Genomic DNA, 20,050 nt, shown 5'->3' on the forward strand with positions numbered 1-20,050 from the left:
CCTAGTCTTTAAGGTGCCACCAGATTCCTTGTTGTCTTTATTTAATACTATTTTAAATATTCCTGCCCCAGAGGGCTCGCGGGTGCCATACACTAGCTGGGATCACTACCAAGTGATTAAGATCAGTGCGGGGACGACCGGAGCCATGGTGTGTGCACCCCAGAAAACACTGGTACAATCTGGGAAGCTTAAGAAACCCATTTTTCCCGAGGGAAGAGACGATACTTCGGAAACCCCTTGCTCAAGTGACCGCAGATGGGGACGCCCGAGCCCAGCAGGCTCCCGGGCAATCCGCCGGAGCAGGTGGATTTCAGAGTCTCCCTTTCCCGGCAAGGGCGTCCCCCACCTGCAGGGCAGCAAAGCGGGGCTCGGGCTGCGAAGCAGGGGCGCCCTGCCCCAGACGCGGGCGCAGGAAGTTCCCGGCCAGCAGGGCTCCGCCTCCAGCCTGGAGCGGGAAGTGGAGGGGCCTCGCGTCGGCAGCAGCCTCCCGGCCCCTCAGCTCGGGGGCCGTAGGTGACCGACGGCCTAGGGGCGGGGCGCGGGGCTGGCCCGGCGGAAAGTGCTGAGTCACGGCCTGACGCGGGCCGCCGCCGCCCGCCCCCGTCACGTGCTACGCCGGGACACAGGTTCCTGCCGCCGCTTCCGCGCACTGCGTTCCGAGCCGCCGCAGGGGGCACCTGCCGCGCCCGCCGTTCCGAGAGCCCGGGGCCGGCCGCGCCGCCCTGCCCCACTCGGCTGCGGAGGCCTCGGCATGGGGCTGCTGTCGCAAGGCTCCCCGCTGAGCTGGGAGGAGACGCAGCGGCACGCGGAGCACGTGCGCAGGCACGGCATCCTCCAGTTCCTGCACATCTACCGCGCCGTGGCCGAGCGCCAGAAGGACGTTCTCAAATGGGGGGACGAGGTGAGCGGGGCGGGCGGGCGTCCCCCTGGGGCCGGGGGGCAGGTGTCGGGCGGCCGCGAGGGCGGGGGGCCGCTCTGCCTGTCAGCCTCCCTCCCGAGAGCCGCGCTGGGCACCAGCCGGGAGCGGCTCGCGCTCGCCCCCTGGGGGCTGGGCGGGTATGGACCCGGCGGGCGGGGGACCAGGTTGCTGCCGCTGGTGCCTACAGCCCCGCGGGCTGGCAGCGATCGCCGCATCCCCGGCGCCTTTGATTTCGCTGCCTGCTTCGTGTGTGTGGCGCTTCGCTCCCCGGGGGTGGGGGCGGCAACTCTCCGTCGCTGTTTTAACTGCCTCCCCCTGCAGTGTGCGCTGCGGACCAGAGTGATGTTAAACGCTTTCCCGTGGCATCTCTAGACGTGTGATACTTGGGACGCTGCTACCTCCCAGCAACTGCAGTGGGTTGCTTTTTTAAAGCAAAAAAATGTTGTGCTTATTGAGCCCAAGCCCTTTCTGCTTTAAAAAACGAGTCTTAAAAACTAAACTACAGAACAGGGCGATTCATGTTAAGCCTCTGACTTAATAGTCAGGAGTGGGAAATTGTAAGGGGGGTTGGACAGTGTCTAGGAGATTAACTTCAGTGTTAGGTTCCTGGAGACCATCTGTTCAGGATTCTTCTTTTGGGACTTAGCGCCTGAACTTGAGATCGATGGAACCCCCCAGCTCTTCAAGCTTTCCTTTAAAGTCTTGAGTGCACTAGTGACAGAGGTAGAGTGAGTGTCATTCTCCCTACCGTATGGTTCATGGTAAACTACCCCAATTTGCCCCCGCAGACACTATTCTGTATAGGTTCTATTCTATCATCTGTTTTATACTCCAGTACTTAAACAACACTCATGCTCATAGTATCTGAGCATCTTCCAGTCATTCATTAAGCAAGGTGATGTTTATTCTTTCATCCCCTCCTATGTGCCATGGAGTGTTTTAGTAGGTTTTTTGTTTTTAAATACACCTGTTGCTATGTATTTATAAAGTCAAAGTAGTGCTCCTTGTACTTGGAGTGGAAGATGGTGAGGTTTGTGATAGTTTTCAGTTCCTGGAGGAGTTCATTCCACAGCCTTGGACCAGCCTCTGAGAAATTTCTATCTCTTGCACAGAATAACTTAACTCTTATTACTTGAGGCTTCCCTGCCCCACAATGGGATCTAGGATACCACCATTCTGTCAAAAATGTTAAGGAAGAGCTAGCAGGTCACAGCTTGAATCATATTACAAATATTTGGTCTTGTTATCTATAGTTATTGAGTAGTACATCTCCATAGGAGGTAACCTCAGGAGACCTGGGACTCTCTCTTGCATGCACCTCAAGCTCTGTTCATAGATCATTGGATCTCTCTGATTTGACAATCTGCTATTAGGAATAGGTTTTCAAACACTTCCCTTCCAAAGCACAGTAACCACAGGTATAATCCAACCTAGGAAGGGCTCCATTATGAAAGAATTTAGTCTTTAACGGCTTATAAATGCTCTGGAGATTAGGGCAACCCTGTACACACTGGCGGCTGTCAGAGACCTTGTATCCGAAAAGGTGGTCATGGGGCAAGTGCACTGTTGGGCCACCAGGTTTTATGTAAACAATCCAGGAAGGCTTTTGACTGTGCCTCCTGTTTGGGAAGTTCTGCAAGTGTGGGAGTGAGCTCTTGAGCCCCTTGAAGATAGCTGGGCAAAGAGACTGCCCTCTCTGCTGAGGGAATGTAGGTCTCTTCTTTTCTCCACTCTTGGCTGTAGCCCTTCTTAATGTTCTTTCTCTGATGACCAGACACAAGCTACCAAATCTGGCCTGGAAAGAGAGCACGACTGTGGACACACTGTCCATGAGCAGTCTCAGGATCAAGGAGTGGCAGAGGAGAACTCCCGCCTTTTTAGTATGAAAGTTAATTTTTTTTTTAGGTTTTCTATTACATCTTTTTTAATGTTTTCCTCTTCTCTTTTTTTTGTCTTAAATTAGCTTTTCTTTCTGGAAGTTTCCTCTCCCATGCAGAAGAACTGACTGGAGCTATCTGAGGGCAACTTTTATACTTGGCAGATGCAATGCATGATGTTCAGTAGCGGGAATGGCTTGCCCTCTTCTTGGCTGCTGATATTCTCAAGGATCAAAATCTTAAGATCTAGGGGAGTTCTACCAATCTCATGCTAAAGAGCTAAAATGTAGGCCTGAGAAGCCTGTAGGCCTTCAGGGAGGCAGAATTACAGGCAACAAACTTTCCCTCTTTCTGGTTGTCCTGACCTGTTGCCCCAGATGTAGTAATATAGATTTGTGTACTGTATTATGTTGTGCCTTTCAGAGAGCAGGTTAATACCTGTGACTCCTCCTTTAAAAATGTTTTTATAGAGCAAGCAGGAGTTGTCTCAACTCAATCAGAAAAGATTATTTCATTGCTGTTATTTGTTTACCGTTGCTACATAATACATTGACACCTACTAGTTTTACTTGTCAGAGTAGTATCAATCAATGTATGTTAAGATCGCTCTGTCTTGACATATTGTAAGCTGCTATTTCAATGGGTCTTAAGGGATCAACAAGGTATTGGAATCTGTCAAACATTAGTTGGTGAAATTTGTGATTTGAATTTATGGTTCTGTGTGCACACAGAACAGTAACTTATTTTACTTCCATATTTTTTCAGCTCGTAAAATAGTTCGTTTGTATTACACTGACTAGTTGAAAAAGAAATTTGATTTTTAGATTTCTCTGATCAAATAGCCAGAAGGATTGTGGAAAACTTTGTGGCATCTTATGTTGAACTCAGAAGAATTAACCCTGTTTTAAACTTAACAAAAGAAAGTGCTGTGGACTTGGACCTTGTATACCAAATTATAGCTTGAAAAATGTTTTTATTGCCTTGGCTATAAACCCTTAAAGTTAGGAATTAATAATGGAGATGACAGCTCACTTAACTGTAGTGATACAGTTAGGGCTGCTGTAATAAAACTGATGTTATAAAATACTAAACTGCTCAAGATAGTTAAGACCAAAGCAGAGTGAAGAACTTCAAAAAGATCTCACAAAACTAAGTGATTGGGCAACAAAATGGCAAATGACATTTAATGTGGATAAATGTAAAGTAATGCACATTGGAAAAAATAACCCCAACTATACATACAATATCATAGAATCGTAGAATATCAGGGTTGGAAGGGACCTCAGGAGGTCATCTAGTCCAACCCCCTGCTCAAAGCAGGACCAATTCCCAACTAAATCATCCCAGCCAGGGCTTTGTCAAGCCGGGCCTTAAAAACCTCCAAGGAAGGAGACTCCACCACCTCCCTAGGTAACGCATTCCAGTGCTTCACCACCCTCCTAGTGAAATAGTGTTTCCTAATATCCAACCTAGACCTCCCCCACTGCAACTTGAGACCACTGCTCCTTGTTCTGTCATCTGCCACCATTGAGAACAGCCGAGTTCCATCCTCTTTGGAACCCCCCTTCAGGTAGTTGAAGGCTGCTATCAAATCCCCCCTCATTCTTCTCTTCTGGAGACTAAACAATCCCAGTTCCCTCAGCCTCTCCTCGTAAATCATGCGCTCCAGACCCCTAATCATTTTTGTGGCCCTCCGCTGGACTCTTTCCAATTTTTCCACATCCTTCTTGTAGTGTGGGGCCCAAAACTGGACACAGTACTCCAGATGAGGCCTCACCAATGTCGAATAAAGGGGAACGATCACGTCCCTCGATCTGCTGGCAATGCCCCTACTTATACAGCCCAAAATGCCGTTAGCCTTCTTGGCAACAAGAGCACACTGTTGACTCATATCCAGCTTCTCGTCCGCTGTGACCCCTAGGTCCTTTTCTGCAGAACTGCTCCCTAGCCATTCGGTCCCTAGTCTGTAGCTGTGCATGGGATTCTTCCGTCCTAAGTGCAGGACTCTGCACTTGTCCTTGTTGAACCTCATCAGGTTTCTTTTGGCCCAATCCTCTAATTTGTCTAGGTCCCTCTGTATCCGATCCCTACCCTCTAGTGTATCTACCACGCCTCCTAGTTTAGTGTCATCGGCAAACTTGCTGAGAGTGCAGTCCACACCATCCTCCAGATCATTAATAAAGTTATTAAACAAAACCGGCCCCAGGACCGACCCTTGGGGCACTCCGCTTGAAACTGGCTGCCAACTAGACATGGAGCCATTGATCACTACCCGTTGAGCCTGACGATCTAGCCAGCTTTCTATCCACCTTACAGTCCATACATCCAGCCCATACTTCTTTAACTTGGCAGAAGAATACTGTGGGAGACCGTATCAAAAGCTTTGCTAAAGTCAAGGAATAACACATCCACTGCTTTCCCCTCATCCACAGAGCCAGTTATCTCATCATAGAAGGCAATTAGGTTAGTCAGGCACGACTTCCCCTTGGTGAATCCATGCTGACTGTTCCTGATCACTTTCCTCTCCTCTAAGTGTTTCATAATTGATTCCTTGAGGACCTGCTCCATGATTTTTCCAGGGACTGAGGTGAGGCTGACTGGCCTGTAGTTCCCCGGATCCTCCTCTTTCCCTTTTTTAAAGATGGGCACTACATTAGCCTTTTGATGATGGGGGGCTAATTTAGCTACAACGAATCAGGAAAAAGATCTTGGAGTCATCGTGGATAGTTCTCTGAAGACGTCCACGCAGTGTGCAGAGGCAGTCAAAAAAGCAAACAGGATGTTAGGAATCATTAAAAAGGAGATAGAGAATATATTATTGCCTTATATAAATTGATCGTACGCCCTCATCTCTAATACTGCGTACAGATGTGGTCTCCTCATCTCAAAAAAGATATACTGGCACTAGAAAAGGTCCAGAGAAGGGTAACTAAAATGATTAGGGGTTTGGAATGGGTCCCATATGAGGAGAGATTAAAGAGGCTAGGACTTTTCAGTTTGGAAAAGAGGAGACTAAGGGGGAATATGATAGAGGTATATAAAATCATAAGTGATGTGGAGAAAGTAGATAAGGAAAAGTTATTTACTTATTCCCATAATACAAGAACTAGGGGCCACCAAATGAAATTAATGGGCAGCAGGTTTAAAACAAATAAAAGGATTAAAACAAATAAAAGGAAGTTCTTCTTCACACAGCGCACAGTCAACTTGTGGAACTCCTTGCTTGAGGAGGTTGTGAAGGCTAGGACTATAACAATGTTTAAAAGAGAACTGGATAAATTCATGGAGGTTAAGTTCATTAATGGCTATTAGCCAGGATGGGTAAGGAATGGTGTCCCTAGCCTCTGTTTGTCAGAGGGTGGAGATGGATGGCAGGAGAGAGATCACTTGATTATTACCTGTTAGGTTCACTCCCTCTGGAGCACCTGGCATTGGCCACTGTCGTAGACAGGATACTGGGCTAGATGGACCTTTGGTCTGACCCAGTATGGCCGTTCTTATGTTCTTATTTCTGAGATACAGTTGAGTAATAGTATTCCTTTAAAAAAAACAGAAATAAAGCTATCAAATATATACTTGCCTGCCCAGCTCTGTGTCGAACACTGAGGTAGATAAACAGTGAGGTCATTACCTGCAGATCCTGTCTGTTCTTGTCCACAGGCAGATAGAAATATTTAAAAGATGCCTTCCCCCTTCATCTCCAAAATTCCTTTTCACAAAGTGGAGTCACTGTGTTTGCTTGTGAATGCAGAGAGAACCTGCAGCCTGGGGTTGTAGAGCGTCCAATGCCTTGTCCATTCTAGAACATTGTCATTTTGTCATAACATAGCATACCTGTAGCACACTATGCACTTGGCTTACAGAGGTGTAGCGCATCAATGGCTTCCCTGACTTCAGTTGGAGATGCAAGTGCTTTCCATCTCCGAACATCAGGTGGAAGGTATCTGGACATAAAACAGCATTCACACCATCATTGTGATCCACTTATTCTGAACAAAGCTAAGCATAGCTAACGTAGTGCTATATTCCGCCCAGTGTAATTCCACAATGTTCCTGCTCACCTTTCAGTAGCAAGTTTGAAAGATCAAAGCATTGGCTTTATGACCTCTTGAACTGCTAATCTACAATCTTGCATACAGACTTGGGAGAGGCTAAGATGATACTCGGTCATGTCTTTGCCAGGCTGCTTCCCTCTCTTCTTGACCCATCTCTCCCAAAAAAACAACACTGCTCCAACAACTGAACCGCCACAGCAGCAAAGACAGACACACAAGAATAACAACAAATACAGCTTCTTGTTTAGAAAATCTTATTAAAAGTCTCTTTAAGATTACAAAAGAAAGTTGTATAAAAAGTTCTTATAAAAAGGAGAGGGCATCATTCACCTTTCTTTTAACTTTTCCTTACAGTCAAATTAATGATTCATTGTAGTGCAGGTTGGCAGATACTAGCGATATAAAGAACTACGCTGCAGGGAGGTAAGGTAGACCATATTCTGGCTTCTCCACAGTTACCCTCCTGAAAAGGTATCTATACACAGCAGTGCTTTACCAGTCTCCCGTTTTGTTCCAGTCCATCTTTCTGTCTGCAAGTCAAAGCAGACCTATGAAGTTTAATTTTGCAGTCTCTGTTGGATTCCGAAGAGTGAAATGGCTGGGCTCTTGGCCACTAGACTCCGTTCCATTGCCTTGTGCTGTGCATGCACTTGGGTATACAAAGTGAAACCCTACTGATATATTTTATTTAAGTTGTCTCTGCAGTCCACTTTGCTGCAAGACCAAACAAGATGATTGATGTTTTTCAGACCTTGTGCCATGCCAGACCTGGAGTAAATGGTATGAGCAAAAGAGTGACTAGAAGAGAGATGGGAAAAGGAACTGTAGGAGGGCTCGGCCAAGCCTAGTCCCTCCGCGGGGCTGTGGGGTATCCCACCGCCTCGCAATAGTTCGCTATGGGCCCAGGCCCTGGGTCAGGGCTGGCCAGTAAACAAACAGTCAGGAGCTCGGGCCCTTAGGCAGGGGCTGAGCCAATAGTTCAGTATGAGCTCTGGCCCTAGGTCAGGGCAGGGCAGCAAACAGTCAGAAGCTCAGGCTTCTGAGCGTCTGGTGCAAGGGGGAGACTGCCACCCGTGAGTGGAGTGGCAGGGGGGACGCAGGCCCACCCGCTCCACTGCGTCCCAGCCTGGGGCCCTAGCAGCGGCAGAAGACTCGCTGCTGTGTCAGTGGGGATCCTGACCGCAACACACTGACATTGGTTCTGGCCCTGCTGTGGCCAGGCCAGGGTCGGCTGCCCCTGGGCTACTTCCGGACTCCCCCTCGTAAGGTACCTGGGTTTGGCTGGCGGTTTCCAGCACCATCGGTTCCTCTGGGTAGCTGGCGAGGGGTAGGCATGGCTGCTCCTCAGGGTAGCTGGTGAGGGGTAGGAGTGGCTGCTCTGGCATCTGGCCTCTCCGGCGGCTGGCTTTCAAGTGAGCTCTGCAGTTGGGCTTTTCTACTTCCTGTCCTGCGCAGTGACCTCTGGGGGCGGGCGCAGGACCCACTGGCTCCGCCCACGTTGGTGCTAGGGGAGGCTCGTCCCTCCGCGGGGCTGTAGGGTATCCCACCACCTCGCTACAGGGACTAAGAAGCAGCACCAGAACAGGAAGGAGATGCTCCAGTGTGTGTGTAAAAGTTGCAAAGGGGGTAACGTTTTTGGTCAAAATTAAAGCTGCAATAATGATGATTTTATGTGCAAGAATGTGAATGAAATGGCAATCTGGCTTGCAATTTCTGTTCTGTCCTTGCTTGTTTTTTGAAATTAGACACGATGACCCTTCTATTGGATACAAGTCGTGCCACTGTCAGTTTTTAGGCATATAATACAATGAGTGGATTCAATTTTCACAGGGTCATTTTCCTTTTAAAGAAAAGGTGTATGAATTTGGACGGCTTGAAAACTTGCCTGGCAGCTAAGTATATTAGCCACAGTGAAGAATCTGTGCCACCACACTCCTTAAAATTTAAATGAATAATAAAACCGTCGTGTACTCTTTGTGCATTGTATTTAATTTTAATGTTATCGGTCAACTCTTTTTGAGCTGTAAAAAAGTGCTCTCTCCTGGTTTTCTTGTACACCTTGTTTCTTCCTGACCCCTCTCTCTTTTTCATGGTGTATATTTTCCTACATTGTATTTCATCATCTTAACCCTTCCTTTTTTTCTACATTATTCCGTCAGCTTCATCTATATCTATCAGACACATAGATGAAAATGATTTATTGGGGAAGAGTCAGCATGGTTTTTGTAAAGGGAAATCATGCCTCACCAATCTACTAGAATTCTTTGAGGGGGTCAACAAGCATGTGGACAAGGTTGTGTGATGGATTCCACCAGGTGCCACCTGGAAGTGGGGTAACACTGAGCCCCCGACCCACCAGCCTGGGCTCCCTCTCAGACAGTACTGCTGTGACAAGCTGCAAAGCCCTCCAGCCTGCACTTTGACCAGCATTCATACAGGTAGGGACATACCCAGCTGCAGTCACATCCAGGCTCTCTGACCAGCCCCTGAATAGGAAGGCTACAGCTATGGTAACTCCCAGCTCCCCAGGCATGCATCCCCTCTGGAGTATAAACCCAAAATTATACTGTCTTGCACTGCACAGGGAACTGTACAGGTAAGCTGATAAAGTTTGCTCCCTTCCTCAGTGTGGAGAGGAATAGGCAACAGCCTTTGCCCATTGAGTTATGATTTCTATATACTTCACTCTAACTCACTGGTTTAGATAAAGCAAAAACAAGTTTATTAACTATAAACGATAGCTTTTAAATGATAGCAAACAGATGAAAGCAGATTACCTAGCAAATAAATAAAAAATGCAAACTAAGCTTAATATATTAAATAGATTGGATATTAATTAGCAGATTCTCATCCTGAGAGATGATACAAGCAGGCTGCAGATTTTTAAGGGGCAAGCTGCACTTGCTTACAGCTTGTAATCCCCAGGTGTTTCATTCACGGGCTAGAAATCCCTTTAGCCTGGGCCCAGCACTTCCCCCAGTTCAGTCTCTCTTCCTCAGGTGTTTCCAGGAGTCTTCTTGTGTGGGGAGTGAAGAACCACAGATGATGTCACTCCCTGCTTTATATAGCTCTTGTATAGGGCGGGAACGTTTGTTCCAAAGCTTGGTTCCCAGACCAATCTGTGGAAAAATATGGACATCCCATGATGGAGTCAAGAATCACGTGGCCTGGTCACATGTCCTTCTAGAGTCATAGCAGCCATTCCTTACAGGCTGTTTGGAGCGTTCACAGGAAGGCTCGCTGGGTGGGAGATAAGCTTCTCCTAAGGCCTATTGTTTTTTCCTAATGGCCCATTGCCCTGAATAGGCTCTTCCCCACCAACTATATAGACTGATTGTCTAGGGGGCGTTACCCAGGTGTACATACATTTGAAATGCAGATACATAGTCAATATTCATAACTTCAGGTACAAATATGATCCATGCATACAAATATAATTATATTCGGCAAATCATAACTTTTCAAATGACATTTCACATGACCCATCTTGCATAAAATGCATCATAATTATGCCATTATCATATATCTATATATAATATCAACGTGAAGAATATGGGGTTCAGTGTCGCAGGGTGATCCAGTGGGTATAGTGCACTTAGATTTTCAGAAAGCCTTTCACAAGGTCCCTCACCAAAGGCTCTTAAGCAGAGTAAGCTGTCATGGGATAAGAGAGAAGGTACTCTCATGGATCAGTAACTGGTTAAAAACTAGGAAACAAAGGGTAGGAATAAATTGTCAGTTTTCAGAATGGAGAGAGGTAAATAGTGGTGTTCCCCACGGAGCTGTACCAGAAGCGGTACTGTTCAGTATATTCATAAATGATCTGGAAAAAAGGGTGAACAGTGAGGTGGCAAAATTTTGCAGATGATACAAAACTACTCAAGATAGTTAAGTCCAAAGCAGACTGCGAAGAGTTACAAAGGGTTCTCACAAAACTGGGAGACTGGGCAACAAAATGGTAGAATAAATTCAATGTTGATAAATGCAAAGTAGTGCACATTAGAAAACCTGCACATATAAAATGGAGTCTATATTAGCTGTTACCACTCAAGAAAGAGATCTTGGAGCCATTGTGGTTGGTTCTCTGAAAACATCCACTCAATGTGCAGCGGCAGTCAAAAAAGCTAGCAGTGTTTGGAATCATTAGGAAAGGGATAGATAATAAGATAGAAAATATAATATTGCCTCTATATAAATCCATGCTACATCCACATCTTGAATACTATTGTGCAGATATAATCTCCCCATCTCCAATATATGTATTGGAAAAAGTATAGAAAGGGCAAGAAAAATGATAAGGGGTATGGATCAGCTTCCATATGAGGAGAGATAAGGCTGGGACTTTTTAGCTTTGGAAAAGAGACGACCAAGGTGGGTTATTAATAGGCATCATGTTTAAAACAAACAAAAGAAAGTATTTTTTCACACAACACACAGTCGAACTGTGGAACTCTTTGCCAGAGGATGTTGTGAAGGCCAAGACTATAACAGGGTTCAAAAAAGAACTACATAAGTTCATGGAGGCTAGGTCCATCAATGGCTATTAGCCAGGATGGGCAGGGATGCAAAGCCATGCTCTGAAGTGTCCTTAGTGTCTGTTTGCCAGAAGCTTGGAATGAGCGACATGGGATGGATCACTTGATGATTACCTGTTCTGTTCATTCCTTCTGAAGCACCTGGTGTAGGCCACTGTTGGAAGGCAGGATACTGGGCTTGGATGGACCATTGGTTTGACCCAGTATTGCCGTTCTTATGGTCTTATGCTAAACCAGAGACCTAAAATGAGGGGCCCCATTGCCAAGAGCAACACCCCGGCAAGAAGCCTAGCACTCCTTCCCATGTGAAAGGGAAGGGTAAGCTGGTTTCTTTACCAAAATGTAGTTCCTGGAATCTACACAAGGATGTTGTCTCTGGCTAGGAATTTGTCTGACAAATATGGAAGAGAACATATTCATTGCATGGATGGTAAGAAGACTCTACTAATTTAACTTTCTGCTATCTTTTGTGGTGCTTCCCAGAGCTAGCTCCTGTGCCAGCCCTCACATGCTGTTTAAAGCTGTTCCCAGCAGCAGCCGTCGCATAGTAAAACTAATAGGTCTTTGGCAGTTGTATTATTGCCCACATGATTTCTGAATAGTTGTAAATTAACTGAAGCAGCTGAGGAAAAAATAATCTGGGTGTCATTGCGCACAACTTAATAAAGACGTGCTCCATATGCTGTGGTGGTCCCCCCTGAAAAGTGAACAGTGTTAGACTCCACAAGAAATGGATGGAAAATATGGCTGAAAAATTATAATACTGTTATATAAATATGTGCTACACTCATTTGGAATGCTGAATTCTGTTTTGGTCACTCTTTTTTTTTTTTTGAGAAGAAGAGAAGAAGGGGTTTGAAGACTTGACAGTAAAAATGAATAAAGGAAAAACTTCCATAACAAGAGACGTTGAAAAGAGTTTAGAGAGGAGACCAAACAAACAGAAAAAAAGGTCATGATGTGCAGAGAAAGTAAATTGTATATTTAACCCTCTCATCTTGCAAGAATAAGTCAGTGAAATTGAAAAGCTGCAAACGTATTTTTTTTAATTTATTTTATTTGTACAACACAGTTATCCTGTGCAACCCATTGTTGCATAATATCTTTTGAGACCAAGAACTTAACGGAATTGAAAAAAGTCTTTAACGCTTTCATGAATGACAAGAATAGCCAGAATTACAATAGTAAAGTTTTAAAAAAGTAGAAAGCTTCATGCTTCGGGTCACTAGCCAACCTCTGAGGGGGATAGGAAAAAAACCTAATCATATGAGTAGGTGATTCCATAATGGTCCCCTGCAGATTGTCTTTAACTTTCCTCTGAAGCATCTGGTACTAGCCGTTGTCAAAAACTGAATACTTGAATAGATCACCTGCTGTTTGATCTGGTTATAGCATTGCCTGTGTTGCTAGCTATCTATATGTAAATCTTTAAAACTTCAGCTAGGTGAAGATACAAATTGACAGAATCACCTAAAATACATCTTTTTTTTTTTTTTACCTATGTTACTAATGCTATTAGAAGTGAGCATTTTAAAAATGCAATATGCTTATCACTGTTTATGCTCTTTGTTTACTTTTTATGTATTTCTCTCAATGTGTAGAATGGTGATGAATGAACTGACTTTCATTCTCAGGTTCTACTTATTGCTGCCGTGCATTGGTTTCATATGCTGCAGAAGAATGCTGTTTTAAATCATTTCCTCGGCATCTTAAGTTTGTAGAAACACTTGTATTGGTCTTTAAGTTTTGTAAAAGCTTGTTTTTACAAAATTTAAATGTTGGTTCATGTCAGTTCTTTTAAGCCTCTGCAAATTATCCTTCCAGACAGTAAAATTCTGAAAACAGGCTGTATTATTTTTAAAACTCTTATCCTTCATGCAAAATTTCAAAGTTTTGGCCCCGCGCCAAATACAGCATGACTGGCTGCATTTGAATGGTGGCTGTTTTTGAATGGTGCTTGAATGGTAGCTGTCTTAATCGCTACTTGCCTGTGTGCCACATGAGAAAAGCAGCACTCATGAATGATTAGGTTAATTGCCACATGACTGCTTGTTCATGCTTTTTCTCAGAGCACAATTTGACTAAATACAAAAAGTAGGACAATGGCATTATTCTGATACAAACAGAAGATTTAGCATGTCCCTAACGTTTGTATAACTGCATCTGCTGTATTGATCATGTTGGCCTTTTCTAGGCCAGGATTTAAAGGTGTTAACACGTTAGCTGACACTTTGAAAAGCCTAGAGTCTACGCTAGATTTTAAAAATGTGTTAGCTACTGCATGCTAGTGTTACACCTTAAATCTTAATCTAGACAAAGCTACTAACTTGCTTGCCTTGTGGTGTTTCTATGCCCATCTCTCTGCCTTAGTGTGACCTTCAGGCATATCACCCCCTTCCTGTCTTTTAGTATCCTTATCAAAACCCACTTCAGGGGAGAGCTTAAGCTAATTATTTTACATATTTTTTTTTAAAAAGCCTCAACCCCCAAGATGTGTACATAGTACATATTAACCTCTCCAATGTCCCTGTGATCACCTAGCCTCTGCCTCCACCCTCCCCTTCATTTCATCTGTGGGTCTTGTCTTAGGCTATGTCTACACTACACTTACAGCATCACAGCTGTACCAATGCAGCTACGCCACTGTAAAAGATCTCGTATAGCCGCTCTATGTCAACGCAAGAGAGCTCTGCCCACTACACTTATGCCAGTGAAACTTACGTTGCTCGGGCGGGGGAGGGGAGAGAGTTTTTTCACCCCCCCTGAGCGACATAAGTTTTGCTGACGTGGCAGTGTAGCCATGGCCTTAGACTGTGAGCTGCTTGGGGGGTGGTACTCTGTGTTTGTAGATATAGATATATTTTTTGTAAGAACTATAGCACCATAGATATACATTGAAGGAAATAACAGATCTTGCCACTGTAAATGTGAAACTTTGGGGTTTCTAATCTCTGCTGTATTTCTGCATAGTCCGTACTACTGCAGTGTTTCAGGCTGGTACAGATTACCTACTGAGCTCTAAACTGGCGGAAAGGCCAGATTTGAAATATTTACTGGACACCTGATATACAGAAGACGTGACCTATTAGGTTGAGGAAGATATGAAAGACAAGAATTGAGCTGGGGACACTGGTAAAGTCCATGGCAACGCCTTGGTCAGAAGCCCAGCCCTCCACTATCAGGTGAGGAGAAGGCGCCACTCTTGAATCCTACTTGAGGTATGGAAGGGGGTTCAGTCTCTGATAGCCTCCTCTGGTTAGGAGGCATATGATAAATTTGATACTCTGCTTCTCTCCCCTCCCGCCACCCTAGAATCCACCCAAGTACTGGAAGAGAGAAAGGGCTTCCTACCTCTTCTCCCATCCAGAGCCTCTTAGCTTCTAGGAGAGGGGAGGGGTTCCATTACTCTACCCTGTTCTTATCCTTCCTATTTTGCTCCTGATTTTATGTTGCTGCTTTAGAAAACTATTATTCCTGAGTTTTTCACTGCTGTCCACATGGTTGTGAATTACATCAGTGAAATTGATGAGAGCTTTGTTAATTTCTTAGTGCTGCTGCTTGTCACAGATAAGCACTTCAGTAGGGGATTGGTTTATAATGGTTCACTTCTGGAAGGTTATTTTTGCAACCCATAAAGGCTAGAACTTTTTTCAAGGAGAGCTAAAATTTGTCAGAAATTGATGTAGGTTCTCTCACCAATTGGTGAATGGATTTTTCAAGCCCTGCTCAGAGACTTTAATAGTAGCTTTGATCATCCAATATTTGGGGCTCCTGTGGTAGAGGACCATTCTGATTACTGCTCTGAACTTCCTTCTTTCTGTAAAATTCAAATTCGATATCAAACAAGAAGACTTTATTTAAAAAGGAAACAGTTATGATTCGGGCTTTGACTAATGTTCCTTTATTGGTCCATGAACAAACTAAACCTATGTGGAGTAGAAAACACAGTTGTACAAACGAATGTCTAAAATTGCACGAAAGACATAGCTTTTCAGTTTAAACCCAATACAATTCATAAGTAAGGCCTTTGAAGTTAGATTTATATTGTAAATGTGACTATTTATGTTCTCTTTTTACAGTATTACACCCCTCTGTGTTATGTGATACAATGGTCAAAGAAAGGAGTTCTTTATTCTTTAATGTTCCACATTTTTTCTTTAGCTGTATACAAATGACTATAATCTCTCGGGTTAGATTTCAATAACCCTGCTTCCTGGTTTGTGGTATGTGCTTCACAGGACATCCTCTAGTCATGTAACACCACGTGCAAAAGATCAAAATATCCTGTCCTGATGTAAATAGAGGGAGGGGGATAAGCAAATGCTTACAGTTTAGTCTGTTTGTTATCTAAAACATGAGCTGCCCCACCACCATCCTCATTGTCGCTTGAATTCTTTTTGCAGTGGCATAAACTCAAAGAACTAAAATACCAACGTATTTTCTATCTCATCTTTTATTTGTGAGCCTAAAGTGGGGTCTGTATAAAACCTTTGTCGTGCTTTTTTCTTTGGGTTCAGTACCTGGCATATAGAAGTTCATATTAATTTAAATGAATAAAGCAAGGGAATTAATATAAGTTTTACTGAACTACAAGTCTTTATTCCATTAGACCAAAGCTATGCATAGGAACACTGCTTTAAAAATTTGAGTCCCAGTATTGCTCTGACCCAGTAGATGTGAGCAATTCTATAGTAGGATGTTCTACAAAAAATAGTGCTCCTCTGGACTCTCGTAAGCATAGATACCATCTGTCTTGTGCCAATAAAATCTTCTGTTCTTACGCTCTGGAGTTTGAATAACTAAAGGTGGAAAAGCTACTCATGCTGTGCTGCCAGTGTCATTTTGCTCCCTCTTCACTTAATCCCAGAGGATATGTCTACATTGCAGTAAAACGCCCACAGCTGGCCTACATAAGCTGACTTGGACTTGGAGTGTGGGGCTATAAAATTGCAGTGTAGATGTTCGGGCTCTGACAGGTGCCTAGGTTCTGGGATGCTGCGAGAGGGGAGGATTCCAGATGCAAAATCTACCATTAAAGGCACATTATACTCCTGGGGGAATTCTGTGCCAAAAAATTAAAAATTCTGCACACAATATTTCAAAACTGCATATTTTATTTGTCAAAATAACACACTATAATCATGCCAGATACAATTATTTTGGTAATTTATTTCAAAATCTCTCTCAGCAAGGATGTCTGTGACAATACAGACCAAAAAAAATATTCTGGTAATTTTTTTTACAAATAGATTCCTTACTAGGCATATTAATATAGAACTTTGTGTAATTCATTTAAATTACAATACAAAACTGTATTTCCTGCACCTGTCAGAAGCAGTGCAAAGGTTTGGAGGAGTCAGGGGTAACGGAGGAGCTGAGGGAGAGGGAAGGAGCCTAGGAGTGAACCTGGACGGTGTTGGGTGTGGGTGGGAGGTTTTTCTTATGGGGGTGAGATTAAGGTTTTGGGAAGCCTCCCCCATGCAGTCAGGCACATCTGCCCCTGTCCCCTTTGTCCCAAAGCAGAGATTACCTCTCTTCACTGCAGGACTAGCTGAATGCAACTGTTTGGCTTTCTTTGTAGCTAGTGATCTGCTTCTATCCCTTAGAGGATGATTCAAGATTTGTCTAGGAGTTGGGTTTGTAGCCTTGGCTGTAGAGATATGAAGAGTCAGAAAATTCTCATCCCGTGAGAAGCTCTCCTGACCATTAAAATAATACATTTCATAGATCCTTCTTGTAGCAGGCTACTGCTCTGTGCCCTTTATCTATCAGATATAGTGTTGAAGTAAGGATGATCCAGAACTGTTATACAATATACTCCTAGGGGAATTCTGCACTTTGCACCCGTGCAGAATTCATGTCCTCCCCGCAGATTTTTTCCCCCCACAGAAAATACATTCTGCCAGGAGAGGTGCTGTAGTGACAGCTTTTGCCCAACAGCTGTTGTGGTGCCAAAAGAGAGGGCAGCTGGCTCTGGGCTGGAGCAGCCAGCCACAGAAATGGAGGGGGCAGAGGCTACTTCCCTCACAGTGTCCTGCCCATGAAGCCAGGTGAGGAGACAAGGGATATGGGTGGGGCAGACAGAGCGTGGTCCATGGAGGTTCACACAGACTGGGTTCAGAAGGGCTATTGAGAGGGACAGACTAGGGTGAGGGCACAGGAGCTAGTGGGGTGACAGCATTGAGCCAGGGGCTGAAGGGAGTGGCAGTGCAGGGACATGTGGAAATGGAGGAGGAGGCTGTGGGGCCATGGGGGAGGAGAAGTGGCTGAGTGTGGGTGCAGTGACACACTGGAGCAGGGGCAAATGTGTTTGACTGAATGGAAGAGACTAGGAGTTAGCCAGAGTCTGCATGGGGGAGGTTCCCCAACTCCTCCCCACCCCCCCAAAAAACCCCATACCCAACTCTTCCATAATTCTCCTATCCACACACAATAACCCTCCAGGTTCACTGGCAAACTCCTTCCCAGCCATTACTTCCTTCTCCCAGAGCTCCTCCATTACCACAGACTTCCCCAAGCCTTTGCACTGCTTCTGAGGGGTTCAGGAAATACATTTCTGTATTATAGTTAAATGAATTATTACTCAGTTATGTATTCATAGGCCTAGTAAGGAATCTATTTGTCAAAAAACATTTTCTGATTTTTTTTTTGTCTGCATTGTTAGATATATTTGCTGACAAGTATTTGAAATAAATTACCAAAATAATTGAAACTGGTATGATTCTATTGTGTTATTTGACAAATAAAATATTCAGAATTTTGGATAAATTTTAATTTTTTGGCACAGAATTCCCCCAGAAGTAGCAGTAGCTACATATCACAGGTGATAGGTCAGCAGCCAAGGAAAGAGCACTGTTTCTTCCTTCAACAGTTATTTTCGTATGTGGTGCCACAAGGTTAGGTTCTGTTATATTCAGTTTCTTAGACTGAGTGCAGGGTTGATTTACCTTTTTAATATACTTAACTTCCATGATCGCTAGGTTTATTTTTCTGTGGATGTGAATTTTCCATTTATCACCATCTATGCAAGATCCTTCCTCCTCCCCACCAAGGCAAGCTTGCTATGACTCCTTCAAGAGCCAGTGAACAAACCAGTCTGGCCACTCCAGCAAAATGTAGTGTCCTTCTCTCTAGGGAGGGAAGTAGTGCGCTCTGCTACCCCTCTATCAGCATTACTTCAGCCTGTGCCAGTGAGAGAAACAAGGAACTAGCTGCTTTCATTTCAGATTTGGAATGTTTCTGGGGCATGCAATCTCCAGTCTGTCACTGAACAATTTATTCCCTTAAAATGGCAAAGCATGCTGCCCCATTAGGGATTCCTAGCAACGCTTTTTGTTGGACATGTACACTAGTAACTTGTTCTAATACAGCTAGTTAAAACTAGGGAGAAAAATGAAGAACTACAGAAGAACCTAACAAAGCTACATAACTGTAACAATGCTGGGTGAAATTTCACATAGAGAGTGCAAGACTTTTACAGCTATTGTAGGCACTGAAACTTACCAGTGACTACTGTCCTCTGAACTTTACCATAGATAGAAAGCATGTGAGGAATCTATTTACAGTAAGCGCTGGCTCCATCATGCAAACATGTGAAGTCTGAATAGACCACCCTTTTTTACCTAGCTACAAGAGAAGACTTTTGACAGGTTAATTTTAAATTGCTTAAAGCTGTTCATTCAATGTAACCTACATTGGCAAGCAAATTCTGTGGATTGCCTGGAATTGTTGACAGCTGCTTGTTTGTTTTTTCCCAGTAATTAACAGCAGATCCTTCTGTTAGGATGGCTGTGGAGCTGTCAGTCAGACACTCTGGATACAAGATCAGTTATTACATCTACAGCTGGGTGAATGAGGGAGACTGTTTACTAATGTGTTCACATTATGAATCATTTTGATTGGATCAAGTTTGCATCCTTAACTTATCTCAGAGTTCTTTGTAGCTCCCATCTTATTGTCTATAGTTGACTTTATAATGGAATTTGCTCTTCATCCTTCCAAGTTTAAGGCAACTCTAGCTATATTTGTGGGGCTCTGTTTGTTTAAATATTTTTTTTAAAAACCCCTTCCTAGTACAGTGGGAAAGCTGTGACAAAAAGGAGGTTGTTGCAGCATGTTCCAAAAGCTCTAAGACTCAGGACGAGTCTGAACACAATTGTCTAATTGAGGGTAGTTGCTCATCTTCTCAAAGGGCTCATGAGTATGGGGTGCTGTTCTTTCACTCCTCCTATTCAACATATATTTGGGGTTGTGAGGAGTGTTAGTAAGGAGGTATGGGGTGTGGTGGTTTCACTATGCTGGTGATGCCCAACTGTATGTCTGTCTTGTGCAGCTCAGTGCTTCAGCCACTGTGTAGTTGAGATTGGGGCGTGGCTGAGATAGCTGTCTGAAGCTCAAACTAAACAAGAAGGAGGTGGTGATGGTGGACTGTGGGAAGTAGCCAGAGGAGATAGAAGAGGTAATACAGTCCCCTTGAAGTAGTACGTTCCCCATTAGCCTGCCAGAGATTGCAACTTGGGTGCATGTTAGACTTCCTTCTGCTGCTCAATGATTATTGCAACAATAACCAGGTCAGCTTTTGGATGCAGACCCTGCTACTGGTATCTATGCCTTTGTCATCTCAAGAGTCAACTTGCAATGCACTGCACATGGAACTACACCTTA

At 44.2% G+C, this 20,050-nt stretch overlaps 1 protein-coding gene across 1 annotated transcript in view; it reads left to right on the forward strand.

Annotated features, from left to right (window-relative positions):
* The first annotated feature begins 616 nt into the window (after positions 1 to 616).
* The window catches only part of GCLC (glutamate-cysteine ligase catalytic subunit), a 51,642-nt gene continuing 32,208 nt past the window's right edge, over positions 617 to 20,050 (forward strand). Inside the window, exon 1 of the mRNA XM_024221008.3 lies at positions 617 to 901. Within this exon, the coding sequence (XP_024076776.1) occupies positions 752 to 901 (150 nt within the window). The 5' untranslated portion in view covers positions 617 to 751. The remainder of the gene's footprint in view (positions 902 to 20,050) is intronic.

The sequence above is a fragment of the Terrapene carolina genome, unplaced genomic scaffold (assembly GCF_002925995.2).
Source record: "Terrapene carolina triunguis isolate 2854851 unplaced genomic scaffold, T_m_triunguis-2.0 Scaffold42, whole genome shotgun sequence".
NCBI lineage: Eukaryota > Metazoa > Chordata > Testudines > Emydidae > Terrapene > Terrapene triunguis.